The sequence below is a fragment of the Plasmodium vivax genome, chromosome 14 (genome assembly GCF_000002415.2).
Source record: "Plasmodium vivax chromosome 14, whole genome shotgun sequence".
Classification (NCBI taxonomy): domain Eukaryota; phylum Apicomplexa; class Aconoidasida; order Haemosporida; family Plasmodiidae; genus Plasmodium; species Plasmodium vivax.
In genome coordinates, this window is record NC_009919.1 from 732561 (window position 1) to 751921 (window position 19361).

Sequence of the window (19361 nt, forward strand, 5' to 3'; positions counted from 1 at the left end):
AAATGGTGCCGGGTTGACAAACTGCCTATCCTCGAGCGGCACAAAATGTGAAAAATAAGCAAAAAGAAAAACAATTACAGTAGGAGTAATAAAAAGAAAGGTCACCTCATTCGATCCCCCTTCGAATCAGTTGGGAGTGCGCAGCAATCTGTGCAGGGGAATTTTTAATTGGGCGCGCGCGGTCAGGCGCTCGGCTGGCACACCCCGGCGTAGTGGCAAAACTGAGTAGTAGCAAAACTGCGTTGCGGCATTGCGGCGAACCCCCTCCCCGCTGTGCATCTCGCCGGCGCTCCTCCCCCCGCGCGCACCCAAAATGAAAGTAGAAGAATACAGGCACCAGGTGGGGGGACACTGCAAACTGATCAAACCGAAAGACTCATCGAAAGTGTACAAACCGCTTATAGAAAATGAATACATTTTCTATAAGAAGTTAACGAACTTTGGAGCGTCTTCCGCGGAGTCGGGGCCGCTACACATTTTGAAAAAATTCATCCCCAAGTTTTATGGAGTGACTGAAATCGTCGTTGAGTATTCCTCCTCGTCCGAGGTGGAGGACAACTTGGTGAACAAACAGAAGGGGAGAAATGAGCCGACTGGCAATAAGGGTCGGAAATATTTCAGTTTGGACGGGCGAAACGAGGCAGACCAACCGTCAAACCAGCTGAAAAACGAACTGCCAAACCAACTGCCAAACCAATCGCTAGCCGAAGCGCCTCAGGGAGAACCCGGAATAGGAGAAAGGGACGCGCAAAGCGACAAGTGCGCCAAGGGGAAGAAGCGAAAGAAGTGCATCCCGCACATCGTCTTGGAAGATCTCGTGTACGGATTTAAGCGGCCATGTGTGCTGGACATCAAAATGGGGAAAAGGCAAAGAAAAATAGGTGCGTCCTTAGAAAAAAGAAAAAGACAAGTAGAAAAAAGCTTCAGAACAACTAGCCATTCTCTCGGATTTAGACTATGCGGTTGCCAACATTACAACAAAATAAATGACAAATTGTTTTATAAAGATAAATACTGGGGTAGAAATTTAACCAAGGAAAACATCCCATGGGCTATTAGAAATTGGTTTTGGAATGGCATCCTCCTGTACGACGAATTGATTCCATTATTGCTAGAAAAGTTGCACCGATTTTTTAACTGCATAGTGGAGTTACGACATTACCGCTTCTGGTCTTCTTCCCTCCTCTGGGTTTTTGACGGAGGACTGAATGACAAAAAAGCGAGATCAAATTCGCTAGACATCCGAATGATAGATTTTGCAAACACCATTTATTTACAAGATAACCCATCTGTGGATGATGAATATATCTTTGGTCTGAAGAACTTAATTCATTCCATGCAGATCCTAAACAATACCATTCAAGGGATGCATTTTTTGCCCCAAGAAATTAGTACTTGTTTTTATTCTGAAAATTGCAAACCCAGGGGGAATTCCTTTCGCCCCATTTTTAAGAAATCCAAGTCAGCCATTTTGGAAGAGAACTTTAAAAAAAAAAAAAAAAAAAATCTGTACATAAATTTTGAATTTTTAAAAAATGCCAAAGCGAGGAGAAAAAGTAGTAACGTTTATTCAAGGCCCATGCCAGGTGGGCTGTCAACCCAGTTGGAAATTGGATCCCCAAAAGGGACGAGCGATGACGGATTGGCATTTCAATACCTTAACAAATTTATGGGGAAAAAAAAAAAAAAGAAAAACTGGAATCAAGCGCAGTACTTTAGTAACTCCGATTGCCCTATCGCGGATCACATGTGTCTCTCTCCGTGTAGCAGTCCGGTGGGAAGACTCCACAACGGGGAGATATGCTTCAGTGGTTGGTTAGATGAGGGGCTTCCTGGGAATGTTCCACACCGAAGTAGGGAAACCCCCCATTTGAATATCCCCCTCTTACCTCTTACCAGTGTCGACCACACAGATGATGGCCCAACTTCAGGCAAACATTCGGATGGAAGTGATCTCCAGGAAAAGGCCAATATGACCACGTTTAGCGAAAGTGCGAACGGCCTCGTGGGAAATGACATACTAGAGTTAGAGGCACCTCAGATGGGCGACAGCCTAAGGAGTGACCACCACACGGAAGTGCCCTCGAGGGGGAAGGAACCCGTTTCCCCAATAAATTCAAATGGCAATCCCAAGTGGGCGCACCCCGCAGGTGAAGACGACCTTGTAGACGTGCCGAAAAAAACAACCTTCACAGCTAAACAGAGTGAGACAGAAGAACAAATGCCAACAAATAACCCCATCGATGAAACAAAAATTGAAGGATACGATGCAGGCCATATTGACTGCGACCATGCCATCCCTACTAAGCATGCAACTGATGGGAGGAATCGCCAGACAGGAGAAAGCACAACGGAGAAGGAAGAGGTACAAGCAAATTCCTCTTTAAAAAGTAAGAATAAAAATTGCTATCCCGTAAACACCTCCGAAGAAGATGCAACAAATGGAGTGACCCAAAAGGGAGAAATTCCGCAAAGTGAGGATTTCCAAAAATGTATGAACAAGTCAGGTGAAAAACAGACCATTGATGACAAACTATCGCACAGCAATGCGCCGCTGCTTCAAACTTGTGATAATGTGTCTTCCATATCGGGAGAGGGAAATTCATTTGGAAAGGGCAACCCTGAGGAGAGGAACGAAAACAATTCGTATGAACAAGTCATACAAGAAGTTATAGTCAAGACGTTGAAAGTCGCCTCCAGGGGTAGCGAAAGGGAGAAAAGTGCGTCCGCTGGTATTGCGAATAAGGATACTGTAAATAGGAGCAGCGCGAACAGGATGGAAGATGAAGGGAAAGACGATGGGTGCCCCGACGAGGGTGATTCAGAGAGACACGAAAATGCCTCTGCAATTTTTTGTGAGTCTGGGGGGAAAGGCAGGCCCTACAAGCACGAGTATATTTTGTCGAATGAAGCGGATGGGAATGAAGCCGCACAGAATGGGGATGAAAGGAGCGATCGGAAGGGAAGCTACCCGAAGGGAAGTGACGCGGAGGAAAGCGGTGCTGAGAAAAGCGATGCTGAGGTGGAGGAAAACCGAGCCGGAAAAAATAATAAGCAGGGTGACAGGAAAGACACCAAACAAAACCTGGGTGAGAGGGGATCCCACACAGAGCAGCACACGCAGGGGGGGTTAAACCACGACATGCTCAAAAAAGGGGAGCATCCGATTGGAAGTGAACAGCGACCCAAACTGACAAACGATTCGCTGATGAGAGAAACCAAATGGAATCTTCTAAGCAGAAATATAAACCTCAAAGTGTTCATCAATCATATGATTAAGAAAGAAATTGAGGAGAAAAAGAAGGCACAAGAGTACCTCTACATCTTAGTCAAGGGGAGAAACGAAGTGGACCTCCGAGCTGTGCGCAGGGAGCACTTCTCCGACAGCAACAGGGAAGCGGCGGGAATTCCGCGGAAGGCGCAACGGGGGCCCAGAGCGGGCGGGGGTAGAAGAATGATCGGAACCAGCAGAATCGGCGGAGCCAGCAGAACCGGCGGAGGCGCCGGACGGGGAAAGAACCATGCGAGTGACCCCCCCGTGCATAACCCCCGCCTCTCGGAAAAGAGCCTCAGCTGCAGCTACAGTTACAGCTACAGTCACGGTCACCGCTACATCCGCAGCTACCCCCGCAGCTACAGCTCCGACTCGGGCCTGATTTACAACAGAAGCCTGCAGGGGGGCGACCCGAAGAAGATGCTAAAAAAGGAAGCGGGGATTACCAGCAAGCGGTGCAGCTCCTGTACAGACATCCCCCTGAGAATAAAAAAAGGAAAAACCAAAAAAAAAAAGAAAAAAAATATAAAGAAAAAACTTTTTAAAAAAATTAACATCCTATCGGGAATGAAAAATAACATAATCAAATCATCGCCGAAAATAATTTTCTCAAACTATACGGTTCATAATCATCATTGTGTGACCCCCCCTATTGAGTACTCCCCAAAGAGCGATTCCATTTGCAGAATTACAGATGCTTTTAACGTCTTCACCCCAGAGTATAGGAGCAACCGCTACGTCCACTCCATCATCAGTCAGCGGCACAGTGCACACCAGGTGGAGGACTTACCCAACACACACATCGATCGTGCTATAAATAACCAAAGAGACTATAACCCTTTTAGGGAAAAGAACCTGATAGTCCCCCTGACAGACACGAATTCCAGTGAGAAGTACCTTCGGAGGTCCCTGTCCGAACCAAATTTCTACAAATTTGGCTACTTCAGATGCATCCTCAACGACTTTTATGGCACCAAAATTAATTACAGCAGTTTGGTTGCAAACAGGTTAGATAAGTTGAGTAGGGTCCCCATTTACAACCAGATATATGGGTTCACGTCCAACTCGAGCGACTTGGATTCTTCCGATGCCTCCTGGGGCTACTAATCCTTCTCCTTCACGGTAGTGGTGGAGGTTCTCCTCCCCCATCCGTAACAGTAACAGCATTTTCAGCCGCATCCTCAGCCGTATCCTCAGCCGCGACCTCACCCCCTACCACTGCAAATGCCTGGGCATCCCCTCTTCGCACAAATATGTGCTCGCCGCGTTGTGATAAATTCAGCGTGCTCGCGTTGCATCCCTCCCCCTTTTTTTTTTAATTAACTTTTTCGCGTACTTTTTTCTAGTCAACTTGGGGAGCCTTGCCAAGCACTGCATCGTTTCTGCATCGTTTCTGCATCGTTTCTGCAACGCTTTGCCAACTTCAGCGTAGCGAAGCTCGTTTCACGCAAGTTTTTTTTTTTTTTTTTTCACGTCGCGTTCGTTCCGCCGCTTCCCCTTTTTCATGTTATTCATTTTAATAATGGTTAGCAAAAAACCGTCCAGGAGGGAACTTTACACACAAAACTGGTTAAAGAATTTCCCCCCCCTTTTTTTTTTTTATTTTTTTAACCTCACTACTGGCGTGTGCACGCGGTGTGTATGGTCATACCTCCCACGTGATGACGCCCTCGTTTAGCAAATTATCCTCGTAGTGGGGATAGCCTTCCTTTTCTGTGCACACCCGTGAACTCCTCTCTGTCTCAGGTTTTTACCTCCCAGGGGAGGAAGAATTTTACTACATGTGGGAAGCGTGCCAAAAACTCAGTTGTAGTAAAATTATTCCCCCCCACGGACACATTCGCGCGATCGTTGGCCGCTATACCCATTCGTTCCTAATAATGCACCTGCTTATTTCCCTCTGCATGTACCCCCCCTGGCCCACTAAAACGGGGAAATTTTCCACCACCTTGGCACCCTGATCCGATCCGCACACTGGCCTACATGTTGGCCAATTTTTTCTTCTCATTTTAGCTGATTTGATTTTGCCGCTCGATCATTTCTGCTTTTGCCGTACCATTTGTTCTTTTTTTTTTTTTTTTTTTCTTCCCCCCCCTTACTCTGTGCGCACTTTTGCGTGTACGTAAGTGTATCCCCATGTGCACGCTTCACGCATACCGAGAGCAACATTTCAAGGGTTTGCCCCCCTGCTCGCTAACTGCCAATTTCGCGCATTTTCACATTGGAAATTAATTGCGAAGCGGCAGACACATTCATACGCACGCCTAAAGAAAAATGCGTTGGCCCGAACACACGCTGAAGTGACTACGCCAGAGGAATTGCCGCACATCGATTTGCTCCCACCGTTAGGTATTCCCCACCCATCCATCCATCCACCCCCACACACACACAGAACGGAACGGCTGCCAGACCTCTAACTCAAAATGCTTGGTTGCACAGAAGAACCAAAGTAATATGTATGAACAGAAGTACCTTCCTGCGCAGATGGAAGGAAATGAACTGTTTCCATCTTTTACGAAAAAGTTTTATTTTTTATTTTTTTTTTTTTATTTTTTTCTTCATTTTCATGTTGTATCGCCTTCTTAGTTTAAAAGATCCAACGAAAAAAAAATTCATCATTTTTGGATTGCCCTTCTCGGGGAAAACTTCCATAATTTACTTCTTCAAGCTGGGCTACCTCATAACAACGGTGAGGGCACCTTCACGGAGGGGCACCACCACGCACACAGTTTTTTTCACTCCTCCACGGTATTGGAGAACAATCACGTGGTGTCTTTCGTGTAGAGGCTTCGTAGCTTCTGCAAATTTTACAAAAAATGTAGAGAGAGGGGAGGGAAAAAAAAGGCATACACACGGGAGATGCGCACGGGAGATACGCACGGGAGATACGCACGATGTGTTTGCCACCCGGCGAATGGAAAAAAATTAACCACTTGACTGGCCGGGAAAGCGCATTCCCAAAGGGTTGCAAAGGTGGCGTGAGGTTATGCCACGAAAATGTGCCGCGAAAATGTGCGCTCTTGTTAGGGCCTCACGGACACTCCTACACCCTAATCGCCCCCCTCCCTTGCTCAGGTAAGAACCCTCTTCATCAACGAAGAAAGCTTCAGCGTGAAAATCAAAACAGACGAAAACAGCCTGGACGAAAGGAACTACGAAGTAACCTTCTTCGAGGTAGGAACGGACTGCTCATACAGCCTAATAAAAGAATACGCGGACGTTTCAAATGACGTGATTTACATCGTCGACAGTGCACATAAAAGTGCCCTAAGTGAAGCCAGAGAAGAATTCATCAGAATTATTTATGACTTTCGATTTGTGTATAGAAAATGTAAATTCTTAATTTTTATGAACAAGCAAGATTCGAATGGCTGCCTGCCGTCGGAGGAAATTATAAGTTATTTCGCGCTTCCAAACGAGTTGCGCTTCAGGTGTAAATTCTTTTCTTGTAGCACCTTATCTGGCCAGGGATTAAAAGAGGGCTTAGAATGGCTGGTGAACACGAACGTTTTTGTTGACAAAAATGATGATGCCGTTGAAAGGAGTGGGCGAACATTTTACAACTACTAGCCCTGTTGGTTCATTTTTTTTTTTTTTTTTTTTTTTCCTGTCCGTTTGGTGAGTGCACATTCTTTTAGCAGAGAGAAGGGCGTTCCCCAGACTGCTGCCTCCCTCCAGGTTCGAAGCTATCTACGTTTGTATGCACATACGTAAACGCAGAATATCCTTTTAACAGTTACCCTCTTTCGCAATACTTTCCTTTTTATTTATAAAATATTTCATAAGTTCAGCTGCGCGCCCATTTGTATTTTTGTTGTGTCATTCCTTCCGCGTGTCTCCCCATTTGTGTTGTATCACCCTGCCATGCGCTTCCACATTTTTTAAGTTTTAAACCGCCATATGTGCTACGTTTTTTCTCCCTTTGGAAATAACAAATTTAATTTGTTCAAAAAAAAAAAAAAAAAAAAAAAAAAGGCGTACCTCTCAAATGTGAAGATGTCCATTTGGGAAAGACAAACAGGAAGGACGTCGGTACAAACTACAAGGTGGGCACAACTGCCCCCAATGGGAGGCGTTTTCCCCTTTTAAAATATGTTTAAGTGGAGCGTCCTTTCCCCTATGATGTCGTTAAGCTGGGAGGGGAGAAACAAAAGGGTGTGCACATACCATGTAGAAGAGGAGAACATGTCGCGAGGGGGGGCAGCAAAATAAAAATTTTAAACGAGGAATAAAATTCCCACATTTTGGCTCCTTCCCCTCAGTTTGTACTTTCATTCTTAGAATTTAATTACCTGGTCGAGCTCTTCCAAAATGCTCTGATCGCCTTCGCCCACATCTTTGTGGTACCTCTCGGCTAGCTTCTGCAAAAAAAAAAAAAAAAAAAAAAATTCGCTTAATTCTCAACAGGGTGAGAAAAAAAAGCGCACTCCTTTTTAGCTTATATACCTTTAAAGAATTTTCCGAATATTCTTTTTCCACTTCATCCTTGATGTCCTTCACTTCGTATTCTTGCGCAGTGCAAAAGACAAAAATGTGAGCAATTTTTGCAACAGCGAGCAGTGACACGAGGAAAATGTAAAGATTATGGTCTACAGAAAAAGTCAATCCCACCTTCACTCATTTTATCCCCCGGAATGGCATTCACAGAGTGCGAATTTAAAGGCTGCGGAAAGGTAAAGCAGGACAGGACGTTTTTCCTTATTCACGTTAAAAACGACTGAGCTGCAGCGTAGAACTAACCTTATAAATGTTCATTACATCATAGGGGAGTTGCGCGTACGCTGTGCACACAAACGCGAGGAGGGGGAGAAGAAGGAAGCGTCCCATGCTGGGCAAAACAAAAGGGAAAAAAAAAGGCCACGCGGTTCGAAGTAGGCGTGGGAGTAACACGCAAAATGGACGTAATAAAGAGGCAAGAAAATATATTTTTACCCTTTGGAGGATGATACGCATTTAAGCAAAACAAACATTTCAAGTGAGAGTTAAAAAAAAGATTTAATTTGGTGAAGCTTTTCCTTTTTGCAGAATAGGAGTGCTAGCCATTTTGTCCCATTTGATTTTTTTTTTTTTTTTTTTTTTTTTTTCAACCATTTCTCCCCTTTGAACGCAAAATGTACCCTCTTGCACATGCTTCCTCTTTAGGGGGATGTTCACTTATGTGTGTAAATACAACAGACGGGAGTTCACCTCCATGCGAGTTCCTCCCTTGGGGAGCTGCATAAAACGGCAGACAGGCGTTAACTGTGCGTATAACTGTGTGTGTAACTGTGTGTATATGCACACAGACAGCGAAGCGTAGTTGCCTTTCATCATCCCCACAGCAGAAGTCAGACCAAACAAACACCCATTTGGCACTGCCGTGGGGGAAGGAAATACAAGATAAGGTAAACCTACCTGTCTCTACAAACATTCGTAAATACTTCCACTTTGTAAATTATTTTACAACGTTCTTTCGATTTAATCACTTGGTTTGTTAACTTTTTTTTTTTTTTTTTTTTTCCCATTTTTTGGCTCACTCAACACGCGCGACCATAACATCACTGCGCAGAAACAAAGCCATGCAAAGTGGAATGGGACAAACGCCGTTTAAGTATCCCTGGTGATAATTTAAAAAAGATTTTCCATCCCATGGTGACTCACCCGTGAGGATGTTACATGCGTAACCGTCTGTGCACAAGGGAAAAAATACGTATGTTCGCGCATATACACACGTGTGCAGAGCAAACGCACGATCATCCATTAAAATGTCTGCACTGACGAATGCCCCTTGTCCCACAACAATGCCGAAAAAATTACTTAACAGGGGAGCGATTTTCAAAACGCAATTCCCATCTTTGACATGAGGAAGGTATGCACATTGTAAGTGAACGGGTTTTTCCACTACAGTGCGTTCCCCTAAAAAAAAGACCACAAAAAAAAAAAAATATATATATATGTATGTGTACATATTTATATGTAAAACAAGGCAAAGCACGTCTGCCTCCCCATTTTTGCGAGGAGAATTACTCCCCCTACGTGCGTCCAACTTCTTCCCCGTCTCGCGCAACACCGCCAACAATACCGCTGAAGTACCAAAAAAATGATTAAAAATGAATAAAAATGAGGTGAACAACTTTTTGTGCCAGTTTGACTTCTCCGCCCTGGAGGAGTTAGACCCATCATTAGGTAACTTCAAAAGTGGGCAGCCGGGAAAAAGTCGTCCGGAGGCTTTTTTTCTCCAGTTTACCCCCAAACAGAGTAGAAGCTATCGCCACACCGCGCTGATGCTACACGAGTCTGCTTCTACACATTATTCCTCCCTTTACAGCGGACGGCTACACCGCGTGCTACAGAAAAGAAGTCCCATTCGAGATAAAGGTGGAGCAGGCGAACAACGTGCCGCAGGAAATAGGCTCACTGGAAGTTATAACGGTGAAACTTTTGGCGTTGGTAGGGCGGAGGGGTGATCGTGAGCGTAAACCTGGGCGGTGTTCCCATCAGGGTGGATTAAAACCCACATTTGGTGCGCCGCCTAACCCTGCGCATATAGCTGCAGAACTGTTCTTCTTTCCACACCACCTGCAGGGGGACGAATCGAATGCCAAGCGCATCAAGATAGAGCTAACCTGCGAAGCGGACCTCTTTTTTCACTTTACGCAAACGTAATGAATGAGCAGCGGTGATATCGTAAGGGGTTACTCCGCTGTGTTTTTTGCTAAAAAAGGGATGTTGCCTATCGTTTCAGAGGTCTCCTTCGCTTGCCCATTTCACCCCTCCTTTTCGACTTCCCATTTCACCCATCCTTTTCGACTTCCCATTTCCCCTCCCCTACAGAGTAGACGAACGGTCATTTGTAGCCATGCAGGCCAGCCAAAAACTTATGATTAATTTTTCGGAATATTTGGAAGTTTTAATAAAAATGTTCAACTCCTGTGTGCGGGACCCGCGCAGGTTAGGATGGATTACGCCGCGTTCAGCCGTCTTTTTTTTTTTTTTTTTTTTTTTACCTATTTTGGTTATTCAAACGAAGCAGTAAAAATGTATCCCTTCTGTTGTGGTAATTTGCACCACTTAATATTCTGACATGGGTGTGTGTTTTTTTTCCCCATTTTATTTCCCAGCTTTTTGGCTGTCCTCACTGTGAAGCAAAACGGAAAAGCTCGGCTGGATTTCATAAAGGTGAAAAGGACAAAAGGGGATTTCTGCGCGGGATGTGCTCCCCAGCGCAGCGCCTTTTTGAAGCATACCTGTGTTTTCGTGCAGTTGGCTGATTTTTTTTTTTTTTTTTTTTTTATTTATTTTTTTCCTTTTTGAAGAACGTGGAGTATAAGTTCGTCGAACTGCTGGTGTGCGAGTTCGTCCAGTCCTCCGAGGAGACCATAAGGGAGAGCATTTCCTACAGGTACAATGCCATCAAGTCGAAAAACTCCATAATGTACAGAAGGTTGCAGGTAGGTGAATGCACGGGGAAATGACCCCAAGAGAGGGGAAAAAGGGATACGAGTGGAATGTAGCGATTTATATGCTCAGGCGTTTTTCATACCTAATTTTGTACGCACCTGTTGAGTAACCCTTTTCATGCCTCTTCGCACATTCCGTCGATTATTCACCCCCCATTGTGCAGGACATAAATCTGCTAATCAAGTCGAAAAACCCCTCCCTCCTAATGCAACTCCAAAAAACGGCAAGCAAGCAAATGGAACTTCGCAAAAACAGGCACTGCACCAGAAGCATATACAACTCGAATTGAGCAGGGGAGATTCCCCCTCAGCAGAGAAGGAGATACTAAATACGTCTGCATAGTCGGATGCACCTCCCACCTTTACATTACGCGTCGGTAAGGCTTCATCAGGCTAGTAGACGATATACAATTAAGGTGGCTCCTCAGAAGGGAAGCTCCATGTGTGTGTGGGTGGTGGTGGTTACTCTATCCCACCTTTTTTGTGCCCCCCTCCAATTGCACCTTTAAATTAACTTCCACGTGGAACTATCTCAATCCCTTCTTTTTTCACGTAACCGTTTATTAGTGCTTTTTTTTTTTTTTTCTCGTTTGAGCGATGAAGCGGCTTCCCCAAAATTGGGGATCCACCTGCGTATGACTCTCCACATTGTGCGCAAAAAAAATGAAGTGCATAAGTGCACAATGGGCACACAGATAAATGCACAGACAAATGCACAGATAAGTACACAGATAAATCCTCAGACAAATGAACGGGTAGAGGTCAACCCTTCTAGTGTACACCCCACTGGACCGCGCACATGTCGTGAGTTTTTTTTTTGAGCGCAAAACGGCAGTGCCTCAAATGGGCACCAAGTGATGCTCGTTAAAAAAGGGGAAGCACAGACCCATGGGAACTTCCACCTCGATTTTGCAAAAACTAAGGTAGGTATCTACATCAGCACAAAAGCGCTAAGCCTCATACGTATAAAACTAATTTTTAAGGTACACAATGCTGGATGGTAAAAAAAAAAGAGTTCTTGCCAAATATGGGACAGGGGGGAAGAATAAAATCATCCGAAGGTAGCCATCATCCCATCTGTCAAATGGGGCGACTCACTATCAGGGAACAGAAGTTACCACTGTTTTGTACTGCGCAATGACCCATGGAGGGATTACACACTCGCGTAGAAATATACCCAGTGGGGATAATCCAGTTGGGCATTCCTTCCAACAGTTGTGGAACATACGGTGTGGTTTATCCCGCTGGGGAGGTTTGCATTTTCCCCCTTTCGCCATTCCACCTCGCATACGTTATTATTTTTTTTTCAATGGTTGCCTTCTTTACCTTTGCCACGCGCCTGAAGTGTCCCCCTTCCTACTTTTCGCCTTCACAATTGGTCAGGCGATCGTGTGGACCAATTTTCATGCCAACAATGGATGCGTTAGCGCCATGGAAAAGGGGGTATTAATTTATATGCCCGCACAACGCGACTGCGTTGGGGTGAGTTATATGTAGACAGTTGGGTTTACCAAAATGGGCAGCAGGGTATGGTAATTGCGATGCGATTAAAAAAAAAAAAAGAGCAAAGCGAAGCCACATAAATAAACACATTCCATTTGCGTTCATTTCACTTATACCACCTGCAGTGCTCGTTGCGGCGTAAATTTTATTCATAAAAATGGGCGTAATGAATAGCTGTCATCTGCTTCGTTACGGGCAATTAAATTACAATTGGGGGAAAAAAAAAGACCATCGTGAGGTATCAAAAGCGGAAAAAATATCATCCCATATTTCTCAGAAGAAAAAATTTACCAACTGTTCCTAAACTTTCATACATATGTACATATTTTGGTTAAAAAAAAAAAAAATACTTCCCCCCTTGGCGAGCTAATTCCTCTGTGAGGTGTCATCCTTTGATGATAGCCAACTGGGATTTCCCCTTTAACGAACGCAGAAGCAAATGCATCATTTATATTTATCTTGAACGGGGCCAATAAAAAATGTATTTATACCTCCTTTCTTAAAGAATGCCACTCAAAATTAATCCAACACAGGTTTGTTTCACCATAGGTTGGCATAAGCACAGTCACTGTTACCCCTGCTCGTGGCTTTCCCCGACGAAAGGCGATTTTGATTTTACTTTACCATTCAGGCTCAGCGTGCCACAACGCGGCTGCATTTTTTTGTATGCGGACCACGGGGTGGGACTACTAAATAATCGCGTGCCCACGTACGTATAAATGCGCAGTTCGTAGTGCCCAGTAAACGCGCAATAAGTAAAATTCGCTCTGCCTTTTTACCCCCCTGCGTTTTGACCGCCCCTTCGTTTTTACATCTGCTTTTTCACCCCACTTGCGCGCTTTACCCCTGAGGAAGGCGCACAAAACCAATTCGGCAAAAAATTTCAAAACCGTTTTGCATAAAGCGGTGGCTCACCATCACCATGACTGTATGAACAATTTTCCAGCCAAGGGATAGAAGAAAAGGGAAAAAAAAAGAAAAAAAAAAGAAAGTGAAAACTTTCCCAATTTAAAATAGCGAATGAGGAACACTTGATGCTGTTTTGAAATTTTTTTACATGAAGATTCGTTATCATCCATTCGCGCAAAAGGAGATCTCACTTGGCGTTCCCCCCCTTCCGCAGTTCACCCCAGCATTTATTTTTTTTCCATCAAACGAGATCACCCGCGCACATTTTGTCGTATGCAAACGCGTATGAAATATATATTTAACCCGCTTCTCACACTTGGCAGTTTTATATAATAACCCAGTGTACTGTGCGCATGGGCTGCGGTCAGTCCGTGTAATGCCCAGCATAAGGAGCCAAAAAAAAAAAAATGCTTTTATCGAAACATGCTTACTTGAGTGAAAAATATGCCCGAGCAGGTAAACCCTATGTCCACGTGAATTGATGCAGCTCGCCATTTTAGAAGCATCCCATAAGAAATTAAAAAAAAAATATATATATTGTCCCCCCCCAAAAAAAGAAGCCCCAGTTGGTCATACCATATAACGTTAATACGCTACCCCCCCCTCCCCATAGTTACGCACAGTTATGTTAAAGTAAGGACGCGGTTTGAAAACCTCCTCCCCCAGATTGAATAACCAACCCCGCGTTTTCACTGCACCCCCCCCCAAATGTGACAATCTCGTGAACCATGCAGAACAAATCGAATACGCCCAGCATGCCCGGCCTGCCTGGACTGCCAGGAATTCCGGGTCTCCCTGGTATGCCAGGATTACCAAATATGCCGGGTTTGCCTGGACTACCAGGAATGCCAGGTCTTCCGGGCATGCCCAACATGTCGGGACATCCGATGGGTGGCCAAGGCATGAACAGCGGTGGACCCTACATGAACAGTAACTCGATGAGCCAATTGCCCATGCCATTTCTCCCGGGATTAATGCCACCTATGAACGCGTCAGATTATTATGGAAAGAATATGATGCACATGAATCCAGGGGTAGGACCATACGACAACTACAACCCTCTAATGTATGGGCAGCATACCGGCATGAACATCCCCATGCCTCCAGGCACTGTAGACAGTATGGGAGACATGGCAGCTATGCATATGGGAAACCCGAATATGATAAAATTGTATAATAAAGATTTTATGAACAGCAATTCGCAGAAGGGGATGGGCAGTCATCTGATAGGTGGGCAGATGGGCGGAAGCATGGTGAACATGCCCATGAACTACATGAACAGTTTCGGTGCAGAAAATCACGGGTGGTGTGAAATGGTGGCAAAGAATGGGAGGAAATATTACTACAATTCTATTACCAAAGCGTCCAAATGGGAAAAGCCAGATGAACTAAAGTCCAAGGTGGAGCTACGAATTTCTCAGCAAACCAAATGGAAGGAGTATTCTTGTGGGGATGGCAGAACGTACTGGCATCATGAAGAGAAAAATATTAGCGTATGGGATGAACCTGAGGACATTAAAAAGATTAAACTTGAATGTGCTGCCGAGGACGCAGAAAATCAAGAGAGCGTAGACAAATGCCCAAACAGTAGTAGCACTACGCATGAAAGTGTGAATAAAGGAGAAAACGCGAATAATACCCCTCCGAGTGGTTTCCCAAAGGAGGCGGCGAATCAAACCACAGATGACGCCATGAACAACGCCAGTGTGGACAGTACCACTGCGAAGGAACACCCATCCAGTAACGATCTTGGCATGTATAATTATCTGCACATGCAAAATGGGATGCCAGTCGAGCTGAACAATAACGCTATGATGCCCAGCAGCAGTGTCGACGAGGCGAATCAGAAGAAAAATGCACCGGATAAAATCAATAACAGAATAACCATGGTGTGGAAAAAATTCGAAAATAAAAATGACGCAAAAGAACACTTAAAAATACTATTTGAAGAAAAAAATATTAACCCAAAATTGACTTGGGAAAATGCTTTAAAAATTCTGGAAAGTGATGACCGTTGGTTCAGCCTGTCCATACTGACCAAGGGGGAAAAGAAGCAAATGTTTTCCGAGTACATTAGCCACGCCGTCAAACGGGCTAGTGAAAATGAAAGGAGAAAAAGGCAAAGGTCGAGGGAATTAATTTTCCAAACACTAATCAATTGGAAAAAATTAAATGAACAAACGTCCTACTTGGAATTTGCGGCCGAATTTTATAAAGAAGAATGGTGGGACTGGATCACAGAAAATGAAAGGGATGAAATATTTCAAGATTTCTTAGACGATTATCGACACAAATTTAAGGAAGCTCGAAGAAAAAAAAGAAAAAAAACATCCGAAATTTTAAAAGAAAAATTTCAACAATATGCAGATAAAAAAAATCCTTTAAAATGGAATGATGTCAAAGTCTACTTCAAAGATGATGCAGACTTTAATTCTCTGCACAAAATTGACGCGCTAGCTACTTGGGAAAGCTTCTACGAAAAATATCATAATGATGAAAAAATGGAATTAAAAAAAAAGGTGTTTCGAATTTTGAGAAAAAAAAGAGATGCCTTCATCGAATTGCTAAACGAATATCATAAAAAAAGCGTCCTTAATATGAAAACTCAGTGGATCTTTTTTGTGTCCAAAATTTATAAAGATGAGCGTTATACAGACTTGTTAGGCCACCAAGGGTCATCCCCCAAAGTGCTATTTGACGAATTTATTGATTCCCTCCAGGAACAATACCTGAGGCATAAATCATACCTCAAAGGTGCTTACAAAGAAATGGATTGCACAGTAGATGAAAACACCACCTTTGATCAATTTTTACAACTCTTTGCAACTGTGCAGAATAAGTACAACATCCCGCACGCAAATATGAATTTCATTTACCACTCTTTGCAAAAAAAAATAAAAGAAAAAAAGAATAAACAAATTAAACATATTAACAAAGTTGCCAAATATTTCGCCAAAGTGCCAGAACTTAAAACCAGCATGTCCTACTCTAAAGTCATTAGCATTGTTAAAAACTCCAGCAAGTGGCCCGTGTTGTGTGAGCTCTGTCCGAATGAGGAACAAAAAATGGCTGCGTACAATACGTGGAAATCTTTTGCAAATTCGACGAAGAATTGCCTCTCCATTGATTCTTCAACTTCCAATTCGAATAAAAATGGAAAAAACGGAAAAGATGGAAAAAGCGGAAAAGATGGAAAAGATGGAAAAAATGGAAAACGCAAGGAATCGCTCAAAATTAGTGACGATGACACGGAGGAAGAACACAACGGCAAAGTTCACTCCAAGTATAGGAAATATGCTAGAGAGGAATCTGACTCCAGTGGCCAAACAATAGAGTCCCTACGCACCATTGATCATAATGCGCCCAACTAGCCATTTTGTAATTTTTTTTTTTTCAGCCATATAGCTATTTCGGTCAATTTTTTGGCATTTTTTACATTTTTTTTCCTTTTTTGACGTTTTCGCCTGAACGGGTAATACACTTTGTTACCTTGTGTGCAAAGGGGAAAAAAAAAAAAAAAAAATTACAAAATGGCTAGAAAATGCAAACGAGCACGGATCGGTGTATAATCAGATCGACGCAGCGTTGAATTACACCAGGTAGGAAGCCCCACTCGCAAAAGGAAAAACATTGCAGCACTGGCCCTGCAGGTTCATCGGACGCTCACGTGAAACACCAACGTTGGTGGGTAGGAAACCAAGAAGGAGAAAGGGATCGATCGACTCTTCCCAGAGTGTACATTCCGTAGTGTAATTTGAGGGACATACATATGTGCATATACATATGTACCTGTTCCTTTGTGCGTGTGTGCGAGCACGTATTCTCCTGCGCAGCTGTTTCCCCCGCACACACACCCCAAGGAAGGCCCACGATTTATGCCATTATGCATAAGCAGCCACTCTTACACTTTTTATTTCAAATGGCAAATTGTGAAGAAATCTAATAAAACAATTTTTTTTTTTTTTATTTGTATCACGAATCAGCCCCTACGACCCAGCGAATAAACCACCTCCAATTTGATTTCATATCAATACATTTGAAATTTGGTTCTTGTTTTTTTAAAGGACATGCATAGATATGTGTGCACACGCGCATATGTACACATATTTTTGTACATACCTCATGGAGCCCACCCCCAGCGTTTTCATTTAAGCATACACATGCGTGTGCGCACATGTGTGTGTTTAACGTTTTTTTTTTTTTTTTTAATGTATTTGAATAAACATTTGTGTTATCCTTCCCTCCAATTTAAAACATAATTAAAATTTAATTTCGTGCATGCATTGTGCGTGCTGGACTCGGCGGCGATCGTAGTTTGGTAGTACTACCGCCTCAGTGGTATCCATTACTCCGTCAGGCAACAAACCGGGAAAGATCCTCAGCATGTATCAGGAAAGCTCACCTATTTATGCACAAACGAAAGACGCTATAGAGTCTACATATGTGTGCGTTTGTTCGTATGGAAGGCATGCGCTTTAGGTTGCCTTTCCTTTGTAGAATGACTGACCAATTGGTTGGAAGTTCTTCAAATGCTTTAAAGCAAATTTTTATAAATGATCAAGTTGTTGCTACTCTAACAGTGCTTTCACCATTTTATTTGGATTTTTTCGAACAAAATGGGAGCTCAAATGGGCACACAAATGGGCGCGTAAATGGACACACCGTACATCCGTGCATGTACAGGTATGCCATGGTATCTTAGGAGGGGGAAAGGTCCCTGTCCGTCAAAATGTGCCCGCGCACGGTAAGAAGTGTTCAACATGTTACACAAAAGTAAAGCCTCCTTTTTGTTGCTTTTTTTTATTTTACAATTTTAAAGCTGAAAATAGGAGGATTTTTTTTTTTCTTACATGTATAAACCCCTACTGAGTACTACCCCCCTTGGCAATTTTCTAACTTGACATACACCGCGTTTCGCCTACAATTTTGCAGCTTTCACACGGCCGATTCGGCGTAGGTTGTGCGTAAATAAATGGGAAGGTTCGCACAAGCTCAAGGTTGCGTACATGTGCGTAGTACGCTCGGCATACGTGAAAGTACGTACGTATAAGTATATGCATATGCACGCTTTTAGCAAGCATTTTTTTTTTGTACTTGCTAAAAAAAGGTACGGAAAAATTTGCAAAAAATGAAAGGCGCAAAGGATTGCATTGGGTAGTTTTTGCGGGGAAGCAGTTCCTTACTATGGCATTTTTGCGGGGAAGCTGCTCATTACAATGGCATTTTTGCGTTTTTACCCCTCGGGAAATTAAAATTGACATAACGTACGCATACACTACCTAAGTATGCATATGCGTATAACATATCATTACGCATAAACCATTTGCATAAGTGAATAATTACCTATGCATACGTTTATGCCCGCGATGAATGACCCCCTTTCTTTTTTTTTTTTTTTACTTTCCCACTTTTTTTAGTCTAATTTTTAAAAAGTTTTTTAAATGCAATTTTTAACCTTTTGTTAATTTGATTACTGTTTGTCCGAACGAGCTGACGAAGCGTTTACGTGTATGCGTACGTGATGTGATGCCTTTGGCGGCACGCGCGCGAATGTCACGTACATGTAATTGTATTTGCGTACATATGCGCACATATGCGTACGTATGCGCGCTCTAATATGTACGTTTTTCCCCCTTTTTAAAAACGCGCAAATTCGAAGCGAGCGCGTACTTTCCCCTTTTAAACATGTTAATGGCGCCCCCTCTGGATGGAAACGCAGTGTACGCTCCCTTCAGCGAACATACGTACGTACGAACGTACGCGCGTTCATACATATCGTTGCAATATGCGCGCATATAACATATACGCGCTGTGTACAAACGCAATGCGCATCTTTCATTCGTACGCATGAACGCAAACAGCCAGTTTTCTGCCCCTTATGCGTATGCATTCCACACATTTTAAAGGAAGTACGAGCATTTTATTTTTACACATTTTTTATTTTTCCATCCATTCGTGCACTGCAGCAGTTCTTTCGAAAAATGCATCCGTAGAATTTTTTTTTTCCCATGACATATGCCCAACAGCACGTGTAGCACTGTAGATAGCGGAACACGTACGCGTCGCCTGCGGTGAGCGGTGAGCGGCGGACATCGGATGACTTTCGCCTTTTAAAATGCCACAATGTGCCCCAACCGGTGTGCATGTCTGCATGTGTGTATGTCCGCACGTACGTATGCATGTGTGTATGTCCGCACGTACGTATGCATGTGTACCCACTGATACGCATGTACACA

At 43.6% G+C, this 19361-nt stretch overlaps 4 protein-coding genes across 4 annotated transcripts, besides 4 other annotated features; all 4 read left to right on the forward strand.

The window, feature by feature from the left end:
* Window positions 1-313: 313 nt before the first annotated feature.
* On the forward strand, window positions 314-4381 carry PVX_122630 (hypothetical protein, conserved; the record flags this gene model as incomplete). Its single annotated transcript, XM_001617039.1, has 1 exon — window positions 314-4381. One exon carries the CDS (start codon window positions 314-316, stop codon window positions 4379-4381), a length of 4068 nt encoding a protein of 1355 aa, XP_001617089.1.
* A 1459-nt stretch (window positions 4382-5840) lies between these two features.
* PVX_122635 (ADP-ribosylation factor, putative) lies at window positions 5841-6844 on the forward strand (the record flags this gene model as incomplete). Its single annotated transcript, XM_001617040.1, has 2 exons — window positions 5841-5963; window positions 6350-6844. 2 exons carry the CDS (start codon window positions 5841-5843, stop codon window positions 6842-6844), a joined length of 618 nt encoding a protein of 205 aa, XP_001617090.1.
* Window positions 6845-9043: 2199 nt separating this feature from the next.
* PVX_122640 (hypothetical protein, conserved) lies at window positions 9044-11003 on the forward strand (the record flags this gene model as incomplete). The annotated part of the gene is made up of 7 exons (XM_001617041.1): window positions 9044-9439; window positions 9582-9703; window positions 9839-9915; window positions 10088-10204; window positions 10375-10432; window positions 10570-10704; window positions 10878-11003. Exons 1-7 carry the CDS (start codon window positions 9364-9366, stop codon window positions 11001-11003), a joined length of 711 nt encoding a protein of 236 aa, XP_001617091.1. The 5' UTR covers window positions 9044-9363.
* Window positions 11004-12993: 1990 nt separating this feature from the next.
* On the forward strand, window positions 12994-16496 carry PVX_122645 (formin-binding protein, putative; the record flags this gene model as incomplete). Its single annotated transcript, XM_001617042.1, has 2 exons — window positions 12994-13581; window positions 13739-16496. Exon 2 carries the CDS (start codon window positions 13854-13856, stop codon window positions 16494-16496), a length of 2643 nt encoding a protein of 880 aa, XP_001617092.1. The 5' UTR covers window positions 12994-13581; window positions 13739-13853.
* Window positions 16497-16569: 73 nt separating this feature from the next.
* Window positions 16570-16593: a microsatellite.
* A 1195-nt stretch (window positions 16594-17788) lies between these two features.
* Window positions 17789-17811: a microsatellite.
* Window positions 17812-19084: 1273 nt separating this feature from the next.
* Window positions 19085-19106: a microsatellite.
* Window positions 19107-19200: 94 nt separating this feature from the next.
* Window positions 19201-19258: a microsatellite.
* Window positions 19259-19361: the final 103 nt, after the last annotated feature.